The sequence below is a fragment of the Setaria viridis genome, chromosome 2, assembly GCF_005286985.2.
Source record: "Setaria viridis chromosome 2, Setaria_viridis_v4.0, whole genome shotgun sequence".
Taxonomy (NCBI): Eukaryota; Viridiplantae; Streptophyta; class Magnoliopsida; order Poales; family Poaceae; genus Setaria; species Setaria viridis.
The window spans coordinates 32,470,092-32,486,794 of NC_048264.2; the positions used below are offsets into that span (position 1 = coordinate 32,470,092).

At 45.2% G+C, this 16,703-nt stretch overlaps 3 protein-coding genes across 3 annotated transcripts; all 3 read right to left on the bottom strand.

The window, feature by feature from the left end:
• Window positions 1-14,011: 14,011 nt before the first annotated feature.
• On the bottom strand, window positions 14,012-15,073 carry LOC117843034 (serine carboxypeptidase 24). Its single transcript, XM_034723592.2, has 4 exons — window positions 14,963-15,073; window positions 14,767-14,862; window positions 14,545-14,653; window positions 14,012-14,459 (listed from the first exon to the last, which is right to left on the bottom strand). Exons 2-4 carry the CDS (start codon window positions 14,820-14,822, stop codon window positions 14,298-14,300), a joined length of 327 nt encoding a protein of 108 aa, XP_034579483.2. The 5' UTR covers window positions 14,823-14,862; window positions 14,963-15,073; the 3' UTR covers window positions 14,012-14,297.
• Window positions 14,959-15,439, bottom strand: LOC140221915 (putative serine carboxypeptidase-like 30). Its single transcript, XM_072291870.1, has 2 exons — window positions 15,299-15,439; window positions 14,959-15,072 (listed from the first exon to the last, which is right to left on the bottom strand). Exons 1-2 carry the CDS (start codon window positions 15,437-15,439, stop codon window positions 14,959-14,961), a joined length of 255 nt encoding a protein of 84 aa, XP_072147971.1.
• A 100-nt stretch (window positions 15,440-15,539) lies between these two features.
• On the bottom strand, window positions 15,540-16,661 carry LOC140222069 (serine carboxypeptidase 1-like). Its single transcript, XM_072292248.1, has 3 exons — window positions 16,155-16,661; window positions 15,958-16,065; window positions 15,540-15,853 (listed from the first exon to the last, which is right to left on the bottom strand). The coding sequence occupies exons 1-3, from the start codon at window positions 16,549-16,551 to the stop codon at window positions 15,567-15,569; spliced, it is 792 nt and encodes a 263-aa protein (XP_072148349.1). The 5' UTR covers window positions 16,552-16,661; the 3' UTR covers window positions 15,540-15,566.
• Between the last annotated feature and the right edge of the window lie 42 nt (window positions 16,662-16,703).

Here is a 16,703-nt window from a genome sequence, read left to right on the forward strand (position 1 = left end):
GGTTCCTTGGCTCCTTTGCTTGCGCAATTGCCCCATTATTATCACAGTAGAGATTCAATGGGCTGGACGCATTCGGGAACACACCAAGCTTAATGAGGAAATTCCTTATCCAAACACCTTCTGTCGTAGAATCGGCCACCGTCTCCTGCTTGGAACTCTTCCAACTAACAGCACCACCATTCAGCGTGAACACAAATCCTGATTGTGACTTTGAATCATCTCTATCGGTATGGAAACTAGCATCGGTGTAACCTGTTACAACGAGCTCCTCCTCACCTCCATAGACGAGGAACATATGTTTAGTCCTTCTCAAGTACTTAAGAATGTTTTTCACCGCTGTCCAGTGACTCTCACCTGGATCAGATTGGTGTCTGCTTGTCATACTTAGCGCATATGAAACATCTGGGCGAGTACTTATCATTGCATCCATGATAGATCCAATAGCCGAGGCATATGACACTCTACTCATGCGATCCCGCTCATCAGCAGTCGAAGGACACTGAGTCTTGCTGAGATGTATGTCATGTGACATAGGCAAGAAACATTTCTTTGACTCTTCCATGCTGAACCGCTTCAACACTTTGTCAATGTAAGTATCTTGGCTTAAACCTATAAGCCTTCTCGATCTATCTCTATAGATCTTAATGCCCAGAATATATGCCGCTTCCCCTAAGTCCTTCATCGAAAAACTATTTTTCAGTGAAGTCTTTACGGACTCAAGCATAGGAATGTTATTTCCAATCAGTAATATGTCATCCACATATAAGATTAGAAATACTACAGAGCTCCCACTAACCTTCTTGTAAACACAAGACTCTTCTTCGTTCTTGGTGAAGTCAAACCCTTTGACCACTTCATCAAAAAGAATGGTCCAACTCCTAGATGCTTGCTTCAATCCATAAATGGATCTCTGAAGCTTGCATACCTTTCCAGCATTTTTCGGATCGACAAAACCCTCGGGCTGTATCATATACACGTCCTCAGCTAGGTTTCCATTCAGGAAAGCTGTCTTGACATCCATCTGCCATATCTCATAATCGAAATATGCAGCTATAGTTAGAATAATCCGAATGGACTTAAGCATCACTACGGACGAGAAGGTCTCGTCGTAGTCAACTCCTTGAACTTGTCGAAAACCTTTTGCGACAAGTCGTGCTTTATAGATGTGAACATTTCCATTCATGTCCTTTTTCTTCTTATAGATCCACTTGCACTCTATGGCTTTAACACCATCAGGCGGGTCAACCAAGTTCCAAACTTGATTGTCTCCCATGGACTCTATTTCGGATTGCATGGCATTCTGCCATTTTTCGGAGTCTGGGTCCATCATTGCTTCTGCATATGTCGCAGGCTCATCATTGTCCAACAATAATATTTCCCGCATTTCGCGGAGCCTTGCCGACCTTCGTGGTTGTGGCGATGCTTCTCTTGCCATTGGTATCTCAACTTGTTCTGCTACGTTAGCATCACTCATTGATTCTTGCCCGATCGGCTCATCTTGAACTTCTTCAAGATGCACTGTCTTTCCACTCTTTTCTCCTTTGAGAAACTCTTTCTCTAGGAAAACCCCATTCCGAGCGACAAACACTTTGCCTTCTGATCGGTTGTAGAAATAATATCCCAAAGTTTTCTTTGGATATCCCACGAAAATGCATTTATCCGACTTGGGTGTGATCTTGTCCGACTGAAGTCGCTTGACAAACACTTCACATCCCCAAATCTTTAGAAAAGACAAACTAGGAACCTTTCCAGTCCATATCTCATATGGTGTCTTAACTACGGATTTAGATGGTACCCTATTAAGTGTGAAAGCTGGTGTTTCTAGAGCGTATCCCCAAAATGACAACGGTAGGTCCGACTGGCTCATCATTGATCGAACCATGTCTAACAAAGTTCGATTACGTCGCTCGGACACACCATTTCTCTGAGGTGTTCCAGGCGGCGTAAGTTGTGGAACAATTCCGCAACTCTTTAGATGATTGCTAAACTCGTGGCTCAAATACTCGCCTCCACGATCAGATCGTAAGGCCTTAATTTTCTTGCCACGCTGATTTTCAACTTCATTCTGAAATTCCTTAAACTTTTCAAAGGTTTCAGACTTGTGCCTCATCAAGTAGACATAGCCATATCTACTAAAATCATCAGTGAAAGTTATGAAGTATTGGAATCCTCCTCTAGCCGTCGTGCTCATTGGTCCGCATACATCACTATGTACGAGTTCCAACAAGTCTACTGCTCTCTCAGGAAATCCTGTGAAAGGCGTCTTGGTCATCTTGCCTAGCAAGCAAGCCTCACATGTCTCGTATGATTCAAAATCAAACGAAGTTAGAAGTCCATCAGAATGGAGCTTCTTCATGCGCTTTTCACTTATATGACCCAAACGACAATGCCACAAGTAGGTAGGACTCAAATCATTAGGCCGAGGCCTTTTAGCACTTACATTACAGACAGGTGAACCATCAAGATTTAAAACAAATAATCCATTCACAATGGGTGCAAAAGCCATAAACATATTATTCTTAGAGATCACACAACCATTGTTTTCACTCGCAAATGAATAACCATCCTTCATCAAGCATGAAGGAGACAAAATGTTTCGACTTAAACTAGGAACAAAATAACAATTATTCAACTCCATAATAAATCCTGACGGGAGGTGGAGTTGCATCGTCCCGACGGTCAACGCAGCAACTCTTGCATTATTGCCCACGCGGAAATCAACTTCTCCTCTTTCCACGCTTCTACTTCTTATCATTCCCTGCATCGAATTGCAAATATGAGCAACCGATCCGGTATCAAATACCCAAGAATTAATAATTGTATCAGCGAGAAATATGTTGTCTATAACATTAACAACAAGCGTACCTGAGGTAGAAGTACTCTTACTTCCGCTGTTCTTCAACGAAGCTAGGTACTGCTTGCAGTTTCTCTTCCAGTGACCAAGTTCATGACAGTAAAAGCACTCTTTGTCTGGAGCAGGTCCAGGTCCAGCTTTAACCTTGGGCGCTGGGTTTGGCTTGGACGTTCCAGCCTTGCCCTTCTTCTTCCAATAATTGTCCTTCTTCTTAAAGCTAGGCTTGTTCTATATAGCCATCACATGGCTGGTACTAGCGCTTTTCTTGATGTCTACCTCTGCTGTCTTGAGCATACCACACAGTTCATTCAAACCCTTCTCCGTCCCATGCATATGGTAGTTCAAGATGAAGTTCCCATAGCTAGGCGGAAGAGATGAAAGAATGAAGTCAGTGGCCAACTCTTTGCCCATTGGGAAGCCCAGCTTCTCCCAATCGCTGAGTGTAACCAACCATCTTGATTACATGTGGTCCTACTGCTGCGCCTTCCGCTAACTTGCACTCCAGAAAGGCTTTGGACACATTGAACCTTTCGGTCCTAGCCTATTTCTGGAACATGTCCTTGAGCGCCACGATCATATCGTGTGCCTCATGATTTGTTTCGAACTGCATCTGCAGCTCGGGTTCCATGCAAGCAAGCATAAGGCAGCTTACCTCAAGATTAGCATCAAATGCCTTCTTGTAAACAGCCTTAACGGCAGCAGATGCATCATCAGCAGGTACTGGTGGTAGTGGGGTGTCTAGAACATCTTCCTTTTTATCGGCCCTGAGAACAATTCTTAGGTTACAGATCCAATCCGAGTAGTTTGTTCCATTCAACTTGTCCTTCTCAAGGACCGAACGCAAAGCAAACAGAGTTAGGCGTCCTAACGTTCCAAACTTCGGAGGCCCGAAACTCCATCTTCCAAGCTGAATTTGGGAAATCTAATTTCGCCGAAAACGGCAAAGCGGTTGAATTTCATGTGTAACTTTTTCTGTAGATCAATTTTCGTATAAAATTCGTCCCGATCCGAGATCGTACCGAAAAGTTACGGCTGATTTACCGAAGCATACGCATACGGCAAAAATCCCGACCCCGGCAGTAGATCCCATCTACTATTGCACATCTAATGCGCCTGGCGTATGATCCTGGATTTCGATTCGACCAATCATATTGATCTTCGCTCACTGCAACTGGATTTACGTGTATCACTTAACTCCGATGGCGAAAACCGACCGGTAGGAGTATGTCGTTACACTACCATTGCAGCAAGGGCACGAAAACATGACAGATCAAACGGAAAACTCGCATATCTCCATATGCACACATCCCGAATCAAAAGCTAAACAGCTACGGCTCATGATACCACTGTTGGGATACGAGGTAGGCTACACTAGCGCAATACAAAAAAATCTACCACGTATAACCAGGAATAACTGCCGTATAAGGATCACGGGATTATCACTCGACGCACTACTGGTGCGGAAGATGTAGATATGCGTCGATGCAGTGAAGACGATCACGTAGTCGTACGTAGTCGATCACGTCAAGCAACTCCTCAGCAGCTCGTCCACGTGCAGCAAGATCGCCTCCGGTGCCGCGGCTCGTCATCGGCTCGTCGTGGCTCGTCGACGGCTCGTCGGCGGCTCGTCCAAGTGTTGCAGGCGCAACACCTCCAAGGTATCCACACGTGCAGGGAGGAAGCGTCGCAAGCCGGACTGCTAGATCCACGAGTTGCAACAGGCGAGGGCGTGGGAGGCGCGGCAGGTGTGTTTCGCCAAAAAGGTGTAAACCCTAGGGCGCCCCCACCCCTCTATTTATAGAGGTTCCTGACGGGGCTCTGGATCCGAGGCCCATTAGTACTTCTAAACCTAATCCAACTCGGATCAGATCCGAATTGGGCTTCCAGCCCCTTAAGTGTGTGACCCTATGGGTTCGGATACGTATAGACATGGCCCGAGTACTCCTACTGGCCCAATAGTCGGTAGCGGCCTCTAGCAAGACGTGCCAACTCCTATACGCACACGAAGATCATATCAGATGAACCATCACAACATAATATACATGTTATTCCCTTTGCCTCACGATATTTGGTCTAGCTTCAAGCCGACCGCTCTTTCTCGATTCTGTGATCCGGAATCCCTTTGTAGGTTAACTCTTAACCGTACGTAGCATGGCCATGCATTTTCGGATCCGATCACTCGAGGGGCCCAGAGATATCACTCTCAATCAGAGAGGGGCAAATCCCATCTTGATTGACCATGTCTCATAGCATGCTTCTTGACAAACCCGAAAGCTACCTTTATAACTACCCTGTTACGGCGTAGCGTTTGATAGCCCCTAAGTAGGTCGATCCACATCTAGAATACATGCGACAATCTCAGGTCTAAGGACAAAGCGTATATGTTGTTTAAAGAGAGAACTACTTCTCGTGTTGGGTCAGTCCTAGCACATGTCTCCACATGTGTCCACATTATTAGTTCAACATCTCCATGTCCATGACTTGTGAAACATAGTCATCAACTAATACATGTGCTAGTCTAATATTCATGTGTGTCCTCACATGAACTCCGACTAGGGACAAAACTTTAGAATAACCATACAAGTAAAGAGTTTCACATACAATTCACATAATTGCAAATCAATTCAAGTAGCCTTTAATGGATATTCAATGAACACAATATACAAATCATGGATACAAATGGAATATCATCATCTCTATGATTGCCTCTAGGGCATACCTCCAACATTGTGCCGATGTTCTTAGAATCGAATAGAAGGATCGTTGTTCGAAAGATTTGAAGATTAAGAGTTTCAAGAGAACAAGAGCTGAAGAGCAGTAAGAGTAACTTTTCGTTGGAGCAAGGCAAGTGTCCTTAACCAACCTTTTACCTACGCTTTGTTAATAATATCATGATAATGTTAATTGGAACATGGAAAACTACCCAGGAAAACCATGCTACCACAAGAATAAATAGCTCTGGTCTTGGCTGAATAATTAGAAACTCTAGTCTGGGGTAATCTTACCGAAAGGGCAAGAGGGGAGGCGTTGATGGGGTATAGCACTTGTTCTCTTGGGAAGTGGGCTTTGCTAAGACACTGTACCCACAAGGGGACTGTTGTGCTCTAGTTCGGCCTGAAGCCTTAGCGGGTTACCACTTACTAGCGAATCTTTGTAAAGGCCTCGTAGCGTCCCTATGCAATCACACCTCGGAAGTGTGGTATGGTGCCTAGCTAGCACCGCATGGTTGGGTCCAAAGTTCTTTGAACTTTTACGCGACTTGTGGGTAAAGATGTGCAACCTTTGCAAAGTGTAAAACTGATCGATCAGCCGTGCTCACGGTTAAGCGCGGCCTGGACCCTCACATAATTAATTAAACTTGAATATGGACTCAAATCGTTATTCTAGTTATTTCTAGTAGGCTTGCTGAGTACCAACCATAAGTGTACTCACCCTTACTTACTGCTGCTCAGAAGGTGTGTGAAGTATTCTAGAGACAATGCTGAGTTCTAGGTGTACCCAACCCCCAGTCGATTGCCTGTGAAGTTTGGGACCTCCGTTTCCAGGATTAAGCTGTGTATCTCTGATGGTTTCGTAAGTCTTCATTTGTGTTCTTTTACGTGATATTGTTCTTGTTATTCACTGATAATGTCACTATATGTATGAAACTAGATCCTGGCATACATATAGGTAGCACTTGGTTTTGTCCTTAAAATCGGGTGTGACATAAACTTTAGCAGCTAAACTTTGTTAAACTTGAGTTGCTAAACTTTAGCCATGGCTGTTTGGATCCATGAGTAAAACAACCTTTAATGAGGTGTAGAAAGACATGTCTGCTCTTATTTAATGCGAGGGGGGAGAGAGAGGGTCCAGAAGAGGATGTCCAGCGCCAAGTTTAGCAAGGTTTAGCAACCAAAAAGTTGCTAAAGGGCTAAAGTTTAGCAAAGTTTAGCAAGGATGTTCGGCAAATTTGTTGCTAAACATTGTTAAACTTTAGCTACTAAAGTTTAGCAAGGGGTATCCAAACACCCCCTTATATTAGATTACTTCCTTCTAGATCCGGGATCTCCAAGCATTTTCCTGAAAACCTCATCTGTCTGTCTGGCATAACCGCCATTCAAACACTGCTATGGATACCAACACGCAAAGCTAATTTAACCCGCGCTCACCCCTTTTCTTCTCAGCGCTCAATCCGACCGGTCGCCTCCCCACGTGTGTGGACCCCACAGTCTTTACTCCGCAGAACCCAGCAACCTCATCCACCACTCGTTCATCTTATCTCTTTTCTCCTCATGAAAACAGAAGCACACCCAACCGGCGAGCGGCAGCACATAGGCCGACAGTGGCTTGGTCGCGTGCGCGGGAAGTGAGGTTCCCCTTGCCCTTCCCTTTCTCCACCGGGAAGTGGCTCGGGCTCCGCCCGCTGCGCGCTGCCGTGTGCGAGAAGCAGATGCGCGAGGGTGGCACCAGGCGATGCCACACTTCGGGTGAAGGAGATCTCCAGCGACGAATCGAGTGACGGCGGCACAACGAAGGTTGGGCGCGGCGGCGGATCCGTTGGGAAGGAGTTTCTCTGACGGCGGATCTAGGCGGAGCTTTTTGATAGCGGTGGGAGGAGTTATACAACGAGTTTTCTTAATTTTTGCTCTTTTTTTTTGCTGATTTTGCTTCCTGGTATTTCTTTCCAAAAGTTAGGAATACAACTTTTTCTCCTAACTTTTGCCCACAATTTTTGTTTTCCTTCGAATCTGATTCCAAAGTTCTATCTATAACTTTTTATTTTTTGAATTATGTTCCTAACTTTTGTTCATAATTTATGTTTCCTTCAAATTTGGTTCCAAAGTTGTCTCTATAACTTTTGTTTTTAGAATCATGTTCCTAACTTTTGCTTCTATTTTTTTCTAAATTTTGTTTCTCATATTTTTCAAAGAGTTGTTACCTAAAAAACAATTTGTCTACAAATTTCTTATACAAATTATGTGTGCATAATTTTTTTTAAAAAATGTTGTGTATATAACTTCTACACGTATGTTTTTGTCCATATTTATAGTATTTTTTTTATAAGGGCTACTTTGGAAGGACGTGGCTGATTAGCCCAGGGCACCCTTCCACCAGAGAGATTTGCTGCCCCCTCCCCCCGGTTGCTATTTGGAAGCTCTGACATGGGGCATGCACCACAGGGAGGGAATATATATCTAGCGGGAGGAATAATAATAGCAAGAGATACAAATAGTAGTGACGATATATACTTTGATGATGATATAGTGATAAATCAACCAAACTTTAGTCCACACAAATGGTACAATATCATAATACATCCAGCTCATGTAAAAGATAAAAAGTTGCAAATTTCTCGGCATGTTTAGTCACAAAACTACACTCTTTAACTTAACCATTGATACGATACGAGTTTTTTTAGTAAAAGAAGCTAAGGATTTTCCCCCAATCATTCTCTTCTTGCCTCTTGGTTCTCCTCAACACTCATAAATTCTGTCAAATAAACAATAAAATAAAAATTGAGATTAGTGTTGAGTAGATGCAACCAGGTGCAAAGTATGTTACACATATTTCTTATTCAACGCTCCATCAGTTTCTACAAAACCATGTGGAGCTATCAAAGCCATAAAACTAGGCGGTACAAACAGTTCCATACTTCTTGAATAGCATAAGTACCACAACAGAAGGTGAAGCAATACATGCTTTGAATCTACGTATTAGAAGGAGTAGCAAAACTAGAACAAAAGGTTGGTCATGGACGGCTAGGCTGATATTAGAAAGCAGATAGCAGATTACCAAAGAAAGGAAAAAAATATGTGAATCATCTCTAATCTATGCAGAATTGTTCGGTATGGTAGTGCAACCACTAAATAACAAGTATGGTAGTGTAGAACAAAGAAAAGTGCAACACTTCACCAAAGTATTCAAGCAAAGCACAAACAAGTCACTAGAATACGACTAAGTTACCTTGTTGAAATATAAACGGTGGCTACCAACCGGAAACAAAGGCCATTTTGGGTAAAAGAAAATATGAATTATTTGCACACACAAAATATGCATTGGAATTCAAGCACACATAAAAAAATATGTCAAAGTTCAGACTCAAAAGTCACGAAATGTCATGGCTGCTGTTGGAACCATAGTTCCTTTCATTCTTCAAAAGTTCTGTTTTGTTTCTTCTAAATGAAAGTTTTCTCCCACCAAAAGAAAAGAGAGTTTTCCAAAGGACTAAAGTATACTTTCTCAAATGTGCTTACAGTATGCTATGAACTGACAAAAGAGAAAGCAGTACTCTCTCACAGAGGATAAAAGGATGCATACCAATTGTCATGAGGTATCTATGTTCAGAGTTAACATTTGATTCAATAACTAAGAGAGAACTTGTTTGACAATATAGTGATTAGTGAGAGTGAGTGTAAATAAAACCACAAGCCAACAACACAGAGATAGCTACTATAATTACAAGCAAGTTTACAATAGTGTACTCACAGTCGCTGCTTATCTAGCAACATAGTTACTGTGTCAGATCTAGTATACTAATCTGCAAAGAAAGAATTCCACATTATACACTCCATGTGCTTGGATTTTTTATGTAATCAGTAGAACATCCAGTTCAGCTGGAGGTTTGTTCAAATTACTTGAGCACCTGGATGTACCTATGCTTAATCAATAGAACAGTGTGCTCTAGATGTACCTGTGTTCCAGAGAATAATTTAACCAACAGGTAGCAATAGGTTAAGAGGACTGACATGAGCATCCAAATTAAAACATTGATGCTTGCAGGCAAGTAAACATGGTTTATACATACCGCAAGATTACACATAATTCAAAAACAGGTGGCAATAGATTATACGCATGCAGATAGTGGGTAGAGCAGCCACATAATTAAAAAAATCCAATAATAAGTATATGAAGCAGACAAGGACATGATTTATACATACTGCAAGAGTATACAATTGTTGACAATAGCTTTAAAAAAAGAATAGCCACATGCAACATTCATAGGCTGACCTAAGTATCTTCAAATTACCTAAGCAGATAAAACAATATTGACTTCAAGTCTGAGCTAAAGTGACAAACCATTAAAGCACTTGGATATACTGATTACTGAACCATTAAAACACTTGCATGTGAAATGGATGGAATCTGCCTGCAGCACAGGTGAAAGAATGGAGATGTACTGAAAATCTGAACTTCTGCTAAAATAATTGCACATTCAAACTGTTATAATACTTTATTTTGCAGTAATTTGTGGACCTGAATTCCTTCTAGAATCGGTGGCACACAAATATGGAAAAACAGGGTGTACCGAATGTCTAAACTTCTGCTAAAATGATTTTGCACATTCAAACTAGTAATACTTTGCATCAGTTTGGACACATTGAAATGCGCTCTCGAACAGAAGTAAGCTTCATATTCAAGTAACCCTCTACATGCATGTGAAACAAATAAGACCCTGCAAACTCAAATCACAAGGACACAAGTTAAGAAACATCACAACAGATGTGCATTCCCATCTGCGAATGCAAGTGGTCTCTACATTAGGGAGGTGCAGCACAACTAGAATTCAAATCAAAGTTCCGACACAAGAATGGAGATGCTAACTTCAAGAAGTCACAACGTAGGCACGACGAGTACAAATCCTAGGCAAACCCAAGGCAACAGTTGAGGAGGAAGCAGAGAGAACTCACATCATGGATGCGGAGGCGGCGGCTGAGCTAGAGATCTCGTAGGTCAAGATGTCCACGGTGGCCGTGACAAGACGGCAAGAGACGGAGCCGCATGGCTAGGACGGAGACACGGTGCGGCCAAGACGGAGGATGCACGGAGTGGCTGGGACGGAGATGGAGCGCACGGCCAGGATAAAGATGGAGTGCACGGTCAGGACAGAGATGGAGCGGCGCGGCCTTGACGGACGTGGTTGGGACGACGGAAGCAGAACGACGGAGGCGGAGCGGTGCGGCCAGGATAGAGCGGCGCGGAGGTGGAGCAGAAGGGAGCCGCTCAGGGAAGAGACGCCCAGACTCGAGAGGTGGGAAAGTGCTGCCCCGAGGAAAATGTGTGGATAGGGTTCTCGTACCCTCGGGTGTGGACTTCTAAAGGGAGTGTTGATTTAGTCCGTGCCCAATTTTCCGCGTGGGCTTTCAGCCTAGGGAAAAGGTCGGATTTCTCGCGGGATCTGGGTTCCCAAATTAGACCTAAAGGGTACGGAGGGGGACGAGTGGTCCCGACATCCTGTCTCAAAACGTTTGTTATGCCTGATTAGTCCTCCCGATACCGACAACAATTTGTCTCTGCCAACGCCGTCTATGCCAAGGCTACGTGACATCTCTCGGGAACAATAATCCAAACGGATTTGATCGATGATCTGGAGATCCATGAGGTCATATTTTTATCAAATTCCGTTTTCCAAATAAGGATGGTGGGTTCCAATGGATTTTATTTGTGCGTTTGTTATGGGGCCACGGTACCTAAATTTAACGAAAGTTTTGTGAAATTTGTCCAAATTTATGTTATTTTTGTCATAGATAAGTGACGTTTTGGAATTATATTGAGTTAACCATCTCGAACTTATAGATTACTATCTTCTTTTATTTGCTTTTTTTTACTGAACACACAGGATACATGCCAACGCTAACAAAACACGCATGCATATTAACCCTATCTCTATTGGCAGTGGAATTTGTGGTGTGATACCTTTTATGGAGACGAAACCAGCTATTTTCATTACTTAATCAAAATAATAACATTGTTTGTATATAAAAAACTAATAAATAATTAATATTATGATTTTACTTTTTATTTTGAAACTAAAGGTAGGAGCACTGCCGCATCATTTAAGAACAAGTTGCCCCATATCAATTGAAATGAGGCCAAACCATATAGAGCTCAATTAATTAGGGAAATTGAGAAAAAACCACACACAACGCTTGCAACACCTGGTCCTTGTTTACTTCGCGAATTTGGGAGGTGCCAAATTACTGTAGCAACACTGTAGCATTTCGTTTGTATTTGTGAATTATTGTCCAAATATTGACTAATTAGGCTTAAAAGATTCGTCTCGCAAAGTACAACAAAACTGTGCAAATAGTTTTTGATTTCGTCTACATTTAGTACTTCATGCATGTACCGCAAGTTTGATGTGATGGGGAATCTTCTTTTTGCATAGTGTCAAAGTTGGGAGTTTGGAGGTAAGAGAACAAGGGCCTGGCTAAACTAGGCCTAGCACCGCAGTAGAAGACTTAACTACCTAGCTGAACTAGGCCTACAATGGTCGAAATCGTAGTCGAATCCAAACAAAACAATACAATGTCGGATCAAAGCTTGCAGCCGCGCAACCACCAACATGTATGGTTGGATCTCCAAAGCAATGTCTTCAAGAAGAACACGACGTAAATAGCGTCATCGTCGCCCGTCCGGCGAACCAAAGTAGATTTTCATCTGGAGAACCACCAGGCCATACAGAAGCACCACGACAACACCTTCAAGAAGGGAAATGACGCCCAAGGGCGTCGCCGTCGCCGACGCCAGCACGAGGCAAGCAAGGCTTTCGCCAGGCGCTCCAGCATGGGTGGGTGCTCACGCCCCAAGAGCAAGCCACGAGCGGCAGCATCGACGAAGCGCCGCTCGCCGCCTACTACGAAGCGACGCTCGCCGCCTACTGCTTGGCAGCGTCAGGCCAAGGCGCATGCCGACCCTCCCACCCCCCCTAGACCGCCTGTGGCGGCCACCATGGAGGGGGCGCTACACCAAGCTAGCGCCATGCCCATGGGTAAGCACAGTAGGGCCGGATCCGGCTCAGCTCGGGCGAAATCCGGCAATCTCGAAGCACCACAAGGCGAAGTATCGATGGACACCGAGAGGAGGCGCCCAACCACACAAGCAGCTGCAGACTGCACCCATGCCGTAGACCTGAAGCGCCAGTGCGAGCAAGTGCCACCGCAACAATGGAGAGCAGCTCGAGATCTGGATCTGCGAAATACAAGATGGAGAGGAGAAGGAAGATGGGAGAGGGAAAAGAGGAGGGAGGGAGCGGGAGAAGGGGAGGGCTGCCGCCACTGCCCAGGGCTGGCGACGACGGCGGCCTGCTAGGCTGCTGCTTGGGGGGCGGGCTGCAGGCGGTGGGTTTGCCCCCGAGTCGCCTCGATGGAGACGACACGGGGGAGAGGTAGGGGCTGTTTGGGAGGCATAGGCTAAACTTTAGCTCCTGTCACATCGGATGTTTGGACACTAATTAGGAGTATTAAACATAGACTAATTACAAAACTAATTACATAACCCCTAGGCTAAATCACGAGACGAATCTATTAAGCCTAATTAGTCCATGATTTGACAATGTAGTGCTACAGTAACCATTTGCTAATGGTGGATTAATTAGGCTTAATAGATTCGTCTCGCGATTTAGCCTAGGGGTTCTGCTATTATTTTTATAATTAGCTCATGTTTAGTCCTCCTAATTATCATCCGAACGTCCGATGTGACAGGACTAAACTTTAGCCCCTGCTATCCTAACACTCCCGTAGAGTCTCCGCCACTCCGCCCCTTCTTTCTCCTCCAATATGCAATGCTATGATTTTACTCCTTAGCCCTTAGGGTTTCAGGAAGTCCTAAGTCCATCAGGTCCATTTCGCTAGGTGGCATTTCAAAGCTTTGTTGCCACTTGTTTTGCCAGGAAAGGAAAAACGTGTTTGCTTTTCTTGTCGTGTTCTCTCGGGGCCTGCTCAAGCGACTTGTTGCTTGCTGCAGCGGGTGAACCAAATTGGCTCTCTGCGGCATGCAAGGCAAAGTTCACTTGTTAAAGCAAGGCGAGGCAAGGATTGCTTTGTAACCGAACATGTCGTTAGTTGTGAGTAGTGTTTTAGATTTTGATTTATATTTTTTTCTTTCACAATAAAGACCAAATCTTGTGAAATTTCATAAAAAAACCTTTGATCCGCGTTTCTAACTGTTTGTTGAGTATTTTCAATCTTGGCAAATGCTTAGCATGAACATAAGATGGGAGTGCTCCATTGGAAATAAAGTAGTACAAATGTTTTGTTAAAAAAAACACTCGTCCTATACTTAAGCTAGAACCTTCGCACCGTGAGTTGCTTTTTTATATATTTTTTTCTCAAGCAGCCGACAATTTTTTATTTACTTCGGTTATTCCTAGGGTGAATGTAAATTAGCACAAAGAAATCTCCGACCAACATTTTCCAACCATAAAAGATCGCAAGCTCTTCTCAGTTCTCTCGTCATTTGGGAAATAAATAGCTGTCGAGAAATGTCCCAATTTCATCTAAAAAAATCCTAGCTTGGTCATTTGAGAAAAGTACAAAGAAATTCAATAACCACCAACCATGACCATTCTCTAAAAAACACTTTGGAGATCATGTACTGTAAGTGCGTAGCGGAATTTTATTTGTATCTCCTCTTGGGATGTGGACTTCGAGCGAGCCTTGACTTTTTTTTAGAAAGCCAGCTCTTCTCACGACTGCGATAGTGAAACTGCAGGTGGCAGCATGCCTTTCAGGAAGGAGTAGAAGAGAACTAACGATCTCTTAGGCTGGAAACTGGGTACCAGGTGACCAGCTCCCCTCACCGACGCAAACGTGAATCCTCCCTTGTATTGCTGAACGTAGCCTCCAACCTGTGTGACAAATAAACCATCAAAGTTCATCAGCACATAGCGATCCTATTCCATCTTCATTCTCAGAGCTGAATCCTCGTGTTACCTCGTTGGCAGGGGTGTACCAGGGGCGCCATGGCTTTGTGACGGTAAGATTTAGATCGTTGACGGAGTACCTCGTCGCCGTAATCGGGCACACATCGTCCATGTCGCCACTGACAATGAATTAGCCACGGTATTGTGAAAAAGCAAAATCGAACCTTCCGATTTTTCTTCTTTTATGGTTCGAGTTGCATAGTGTGACAGAAGTGCAGACGATGGAGGTTACCTGTACAACCACACTCGCAACCCGGTTTTGACAAGCCACGAGAGCGTTGGCACCATGGTCACCGGCGCCGCTTCCCAGTCCCAGGACAGGTTACCACTGACCAAATGGCGGCACAAGGTTTAAGGCATACGGGCAGAGTTTGGTTTGACCAAGTCGGGTTGGCCAAAATCCTTATGGGACATATTACAGTACTCACGCGCAAGTGGACCAAGGTGTGTTGATCCGAGCATGGACGGCATTCTGCACCTCAAGCCTATTGAAGTAGTTTGGGACGTAGAACTCGATGCACGGATCGTAGCCAGGTAACTGTCTCAATTTCAGCAGCCAGCATGTCACCGAGATGGACCAAATTTATCAACCGTGGGTGCCTGGATTCTACTAAGAACTTGAGGGAAGAACACATCTTTACATACTAGTAGGATATGGTACTTACATAACCACTGGAGTAGGTCGTCCCATTGGGGGCCTGGATGCATATCGGAGCGTAAATGTTGTAAGGATCGATTTGGCCGGCGGTAGTAAAGAAGTTTACCGGGTCGAACGGCGACTTCGCCTCGTCGCACAGAACGCCGTCGGACGGGCCGAAGCTGCAGTGCTCGTTAATGTTGGCCCACATCTCGTCGGACATCACGCCGTGGTTCCACAAGAACTCGAGAGAGCCCTTGTCGTTCATGTAGTTATCAAGGAACGGGTTGCCAACCTGAAACCGATTGATCGAGAAGCGGCGCAAATAACTAGTATTGTCTTGCTTGTTGAATGAGCTGCAGCTGAAGTTTGCCTAAGTTGCCATAGTTATCGTCTTATCGACTTACGAAGATTCCCTTGAGGCTCGTGGGGTTTTTGCCAGTGAATTCGCGGACGGCCACGATGACGGCGGCAAGCTGCGGGGCGTAGTGCCCGGCGTAGCTCTCGCCGGCGATGTAGAAGTCGCGGCCCTTGTACTCGGGGAACCGCTCGAGCCAGTGAAGCAAGAAGTTGTACGAGTCCACCGCCGTCCTCGCGTCGCCGCTTTTATCGTAGTCCGATGACGTGTTAGAGTACGAGAACCCAACTCCGGCCGGCGACTCCAGGAAGATCACGTTGGCCACTGCGATTCATGCAAATAGACCAGCGGGTCGCAAACAATTTACCATAGTCACTGGGTTCAATGGCTCAAACTAGTATGACACTGATCGATCATCAGTCACGCACCATTGTTCCAAGCGTGCCTGTTCCTGCGCAGCGTCTTGCCGTCGGGGTTGACACGGAACGGGCCGAGCTCCCTCATCGCGCCGGCTCCCAGCGACGAGCACCCTGGCCCTGCGCGGGAGTGCAAGATCGAAAAACCGTATACACAGATTATATCGCTCGCGCCGAGCGCCAAATTACATACGGCAAACGCCCTTTACCTCCGTTGAGCCAGAGGACGAGGGGCTTGGAGGCGGCGTCGTAGGGGGACTCGACGAAGTAGTAGAAGAGCGCGCGGCCGTGCTCCTCGTTCACCGTGACGTAGCCCGAGTACTGCTCGAAGTTGACGCGAGGCGGCTGCCCTGGCAGCGCCTTGATCCTGTCGGCCTCCTTGCTGCCCTTGGGGTTCTTGCAGTACGTGGGAAGGTGGCCGAAGCTGCTCACGGGATCAGCCCATGGGTCCGTCTCGGCGGAGCCGTCCGAGCTCTGGACCCGGGACCGGGACTTGACGAACTGCCTCAGCAGCGCGGCTTGGTCCAGGGCGGCGGCACTCGTGATCGGTACGGCGAGTAAGAGGAACGTGAGGAGAACGCAGTATGAGTTGTACTTCCTCCCCATCTTGTTCGTCAGGTGATTAGTCTAGTGATCTCCTCGCTGAGAATGTAAAGACCGTTTGGTGTTTATATAGTGCTGTGGCATGGAGACATCAGACATTGTCTCCGGACATGTTACCGACCTGAATGTTGGTGCTTGGACTCTCCGAAATCCGA

Coding starts and splice junctions, on each gene's coding strand:
- LOC117843034 (XM_034723592.2), bottom strand. CDS start 14,822: ATGGTGCCAACGCTCTCGTGGCTTGTCAAAACCGGGTTGCGAGTGTGG. Junction 14,654..14,766: donor TTGCGAGTGTGGTTGTACAG/GTAACCTCCATC, acceptor ATTCATTGTCAG/TGGCGACATGGACGATGTGT. Junction 14,460..14,544: donor GGTACACCCCTGCCAACGAG/GTAACACGAGGA, acceptor TTTGTCACACAG/GTTGGAGGCTACGTTCAGCA.
- LOC140221915 (XM_072291870.1), bottom strand. CDS start 15,439: ATGAACGACAAGGGCTCTCTCGAGTTCTTGTGGAACCACGGCGTGATG. Junction 15,073..15,298: donor CGAAGTCGCCGTTCGACCCG/GTAAACTTCTTT, acceptor AAATTGAGACAG/TTACCTGGCTACGATCCGTG.
- LOC140222069 (XM_072292248.1), bottom strand. CDS start 16,551: ATGGGGAGGAAGTACAACTCATACTGCGTTCTCCTCACGTTCCTCTTA. Junction 16,066..16,154: donor CGTCCTCTGGCTCAACGGAG/GTAAAGGGCGTT, acceptor ACTCCCGCGCAG/GGCCAGGGTGCTCGTCGCTG. Junction 15,854..15,957: donor CAGGCACGCTTGGAACAATG/GTGCGTGACTGA, acceptor CATGAATCGCAG/TGGCCAACGTGATCTTCCTG.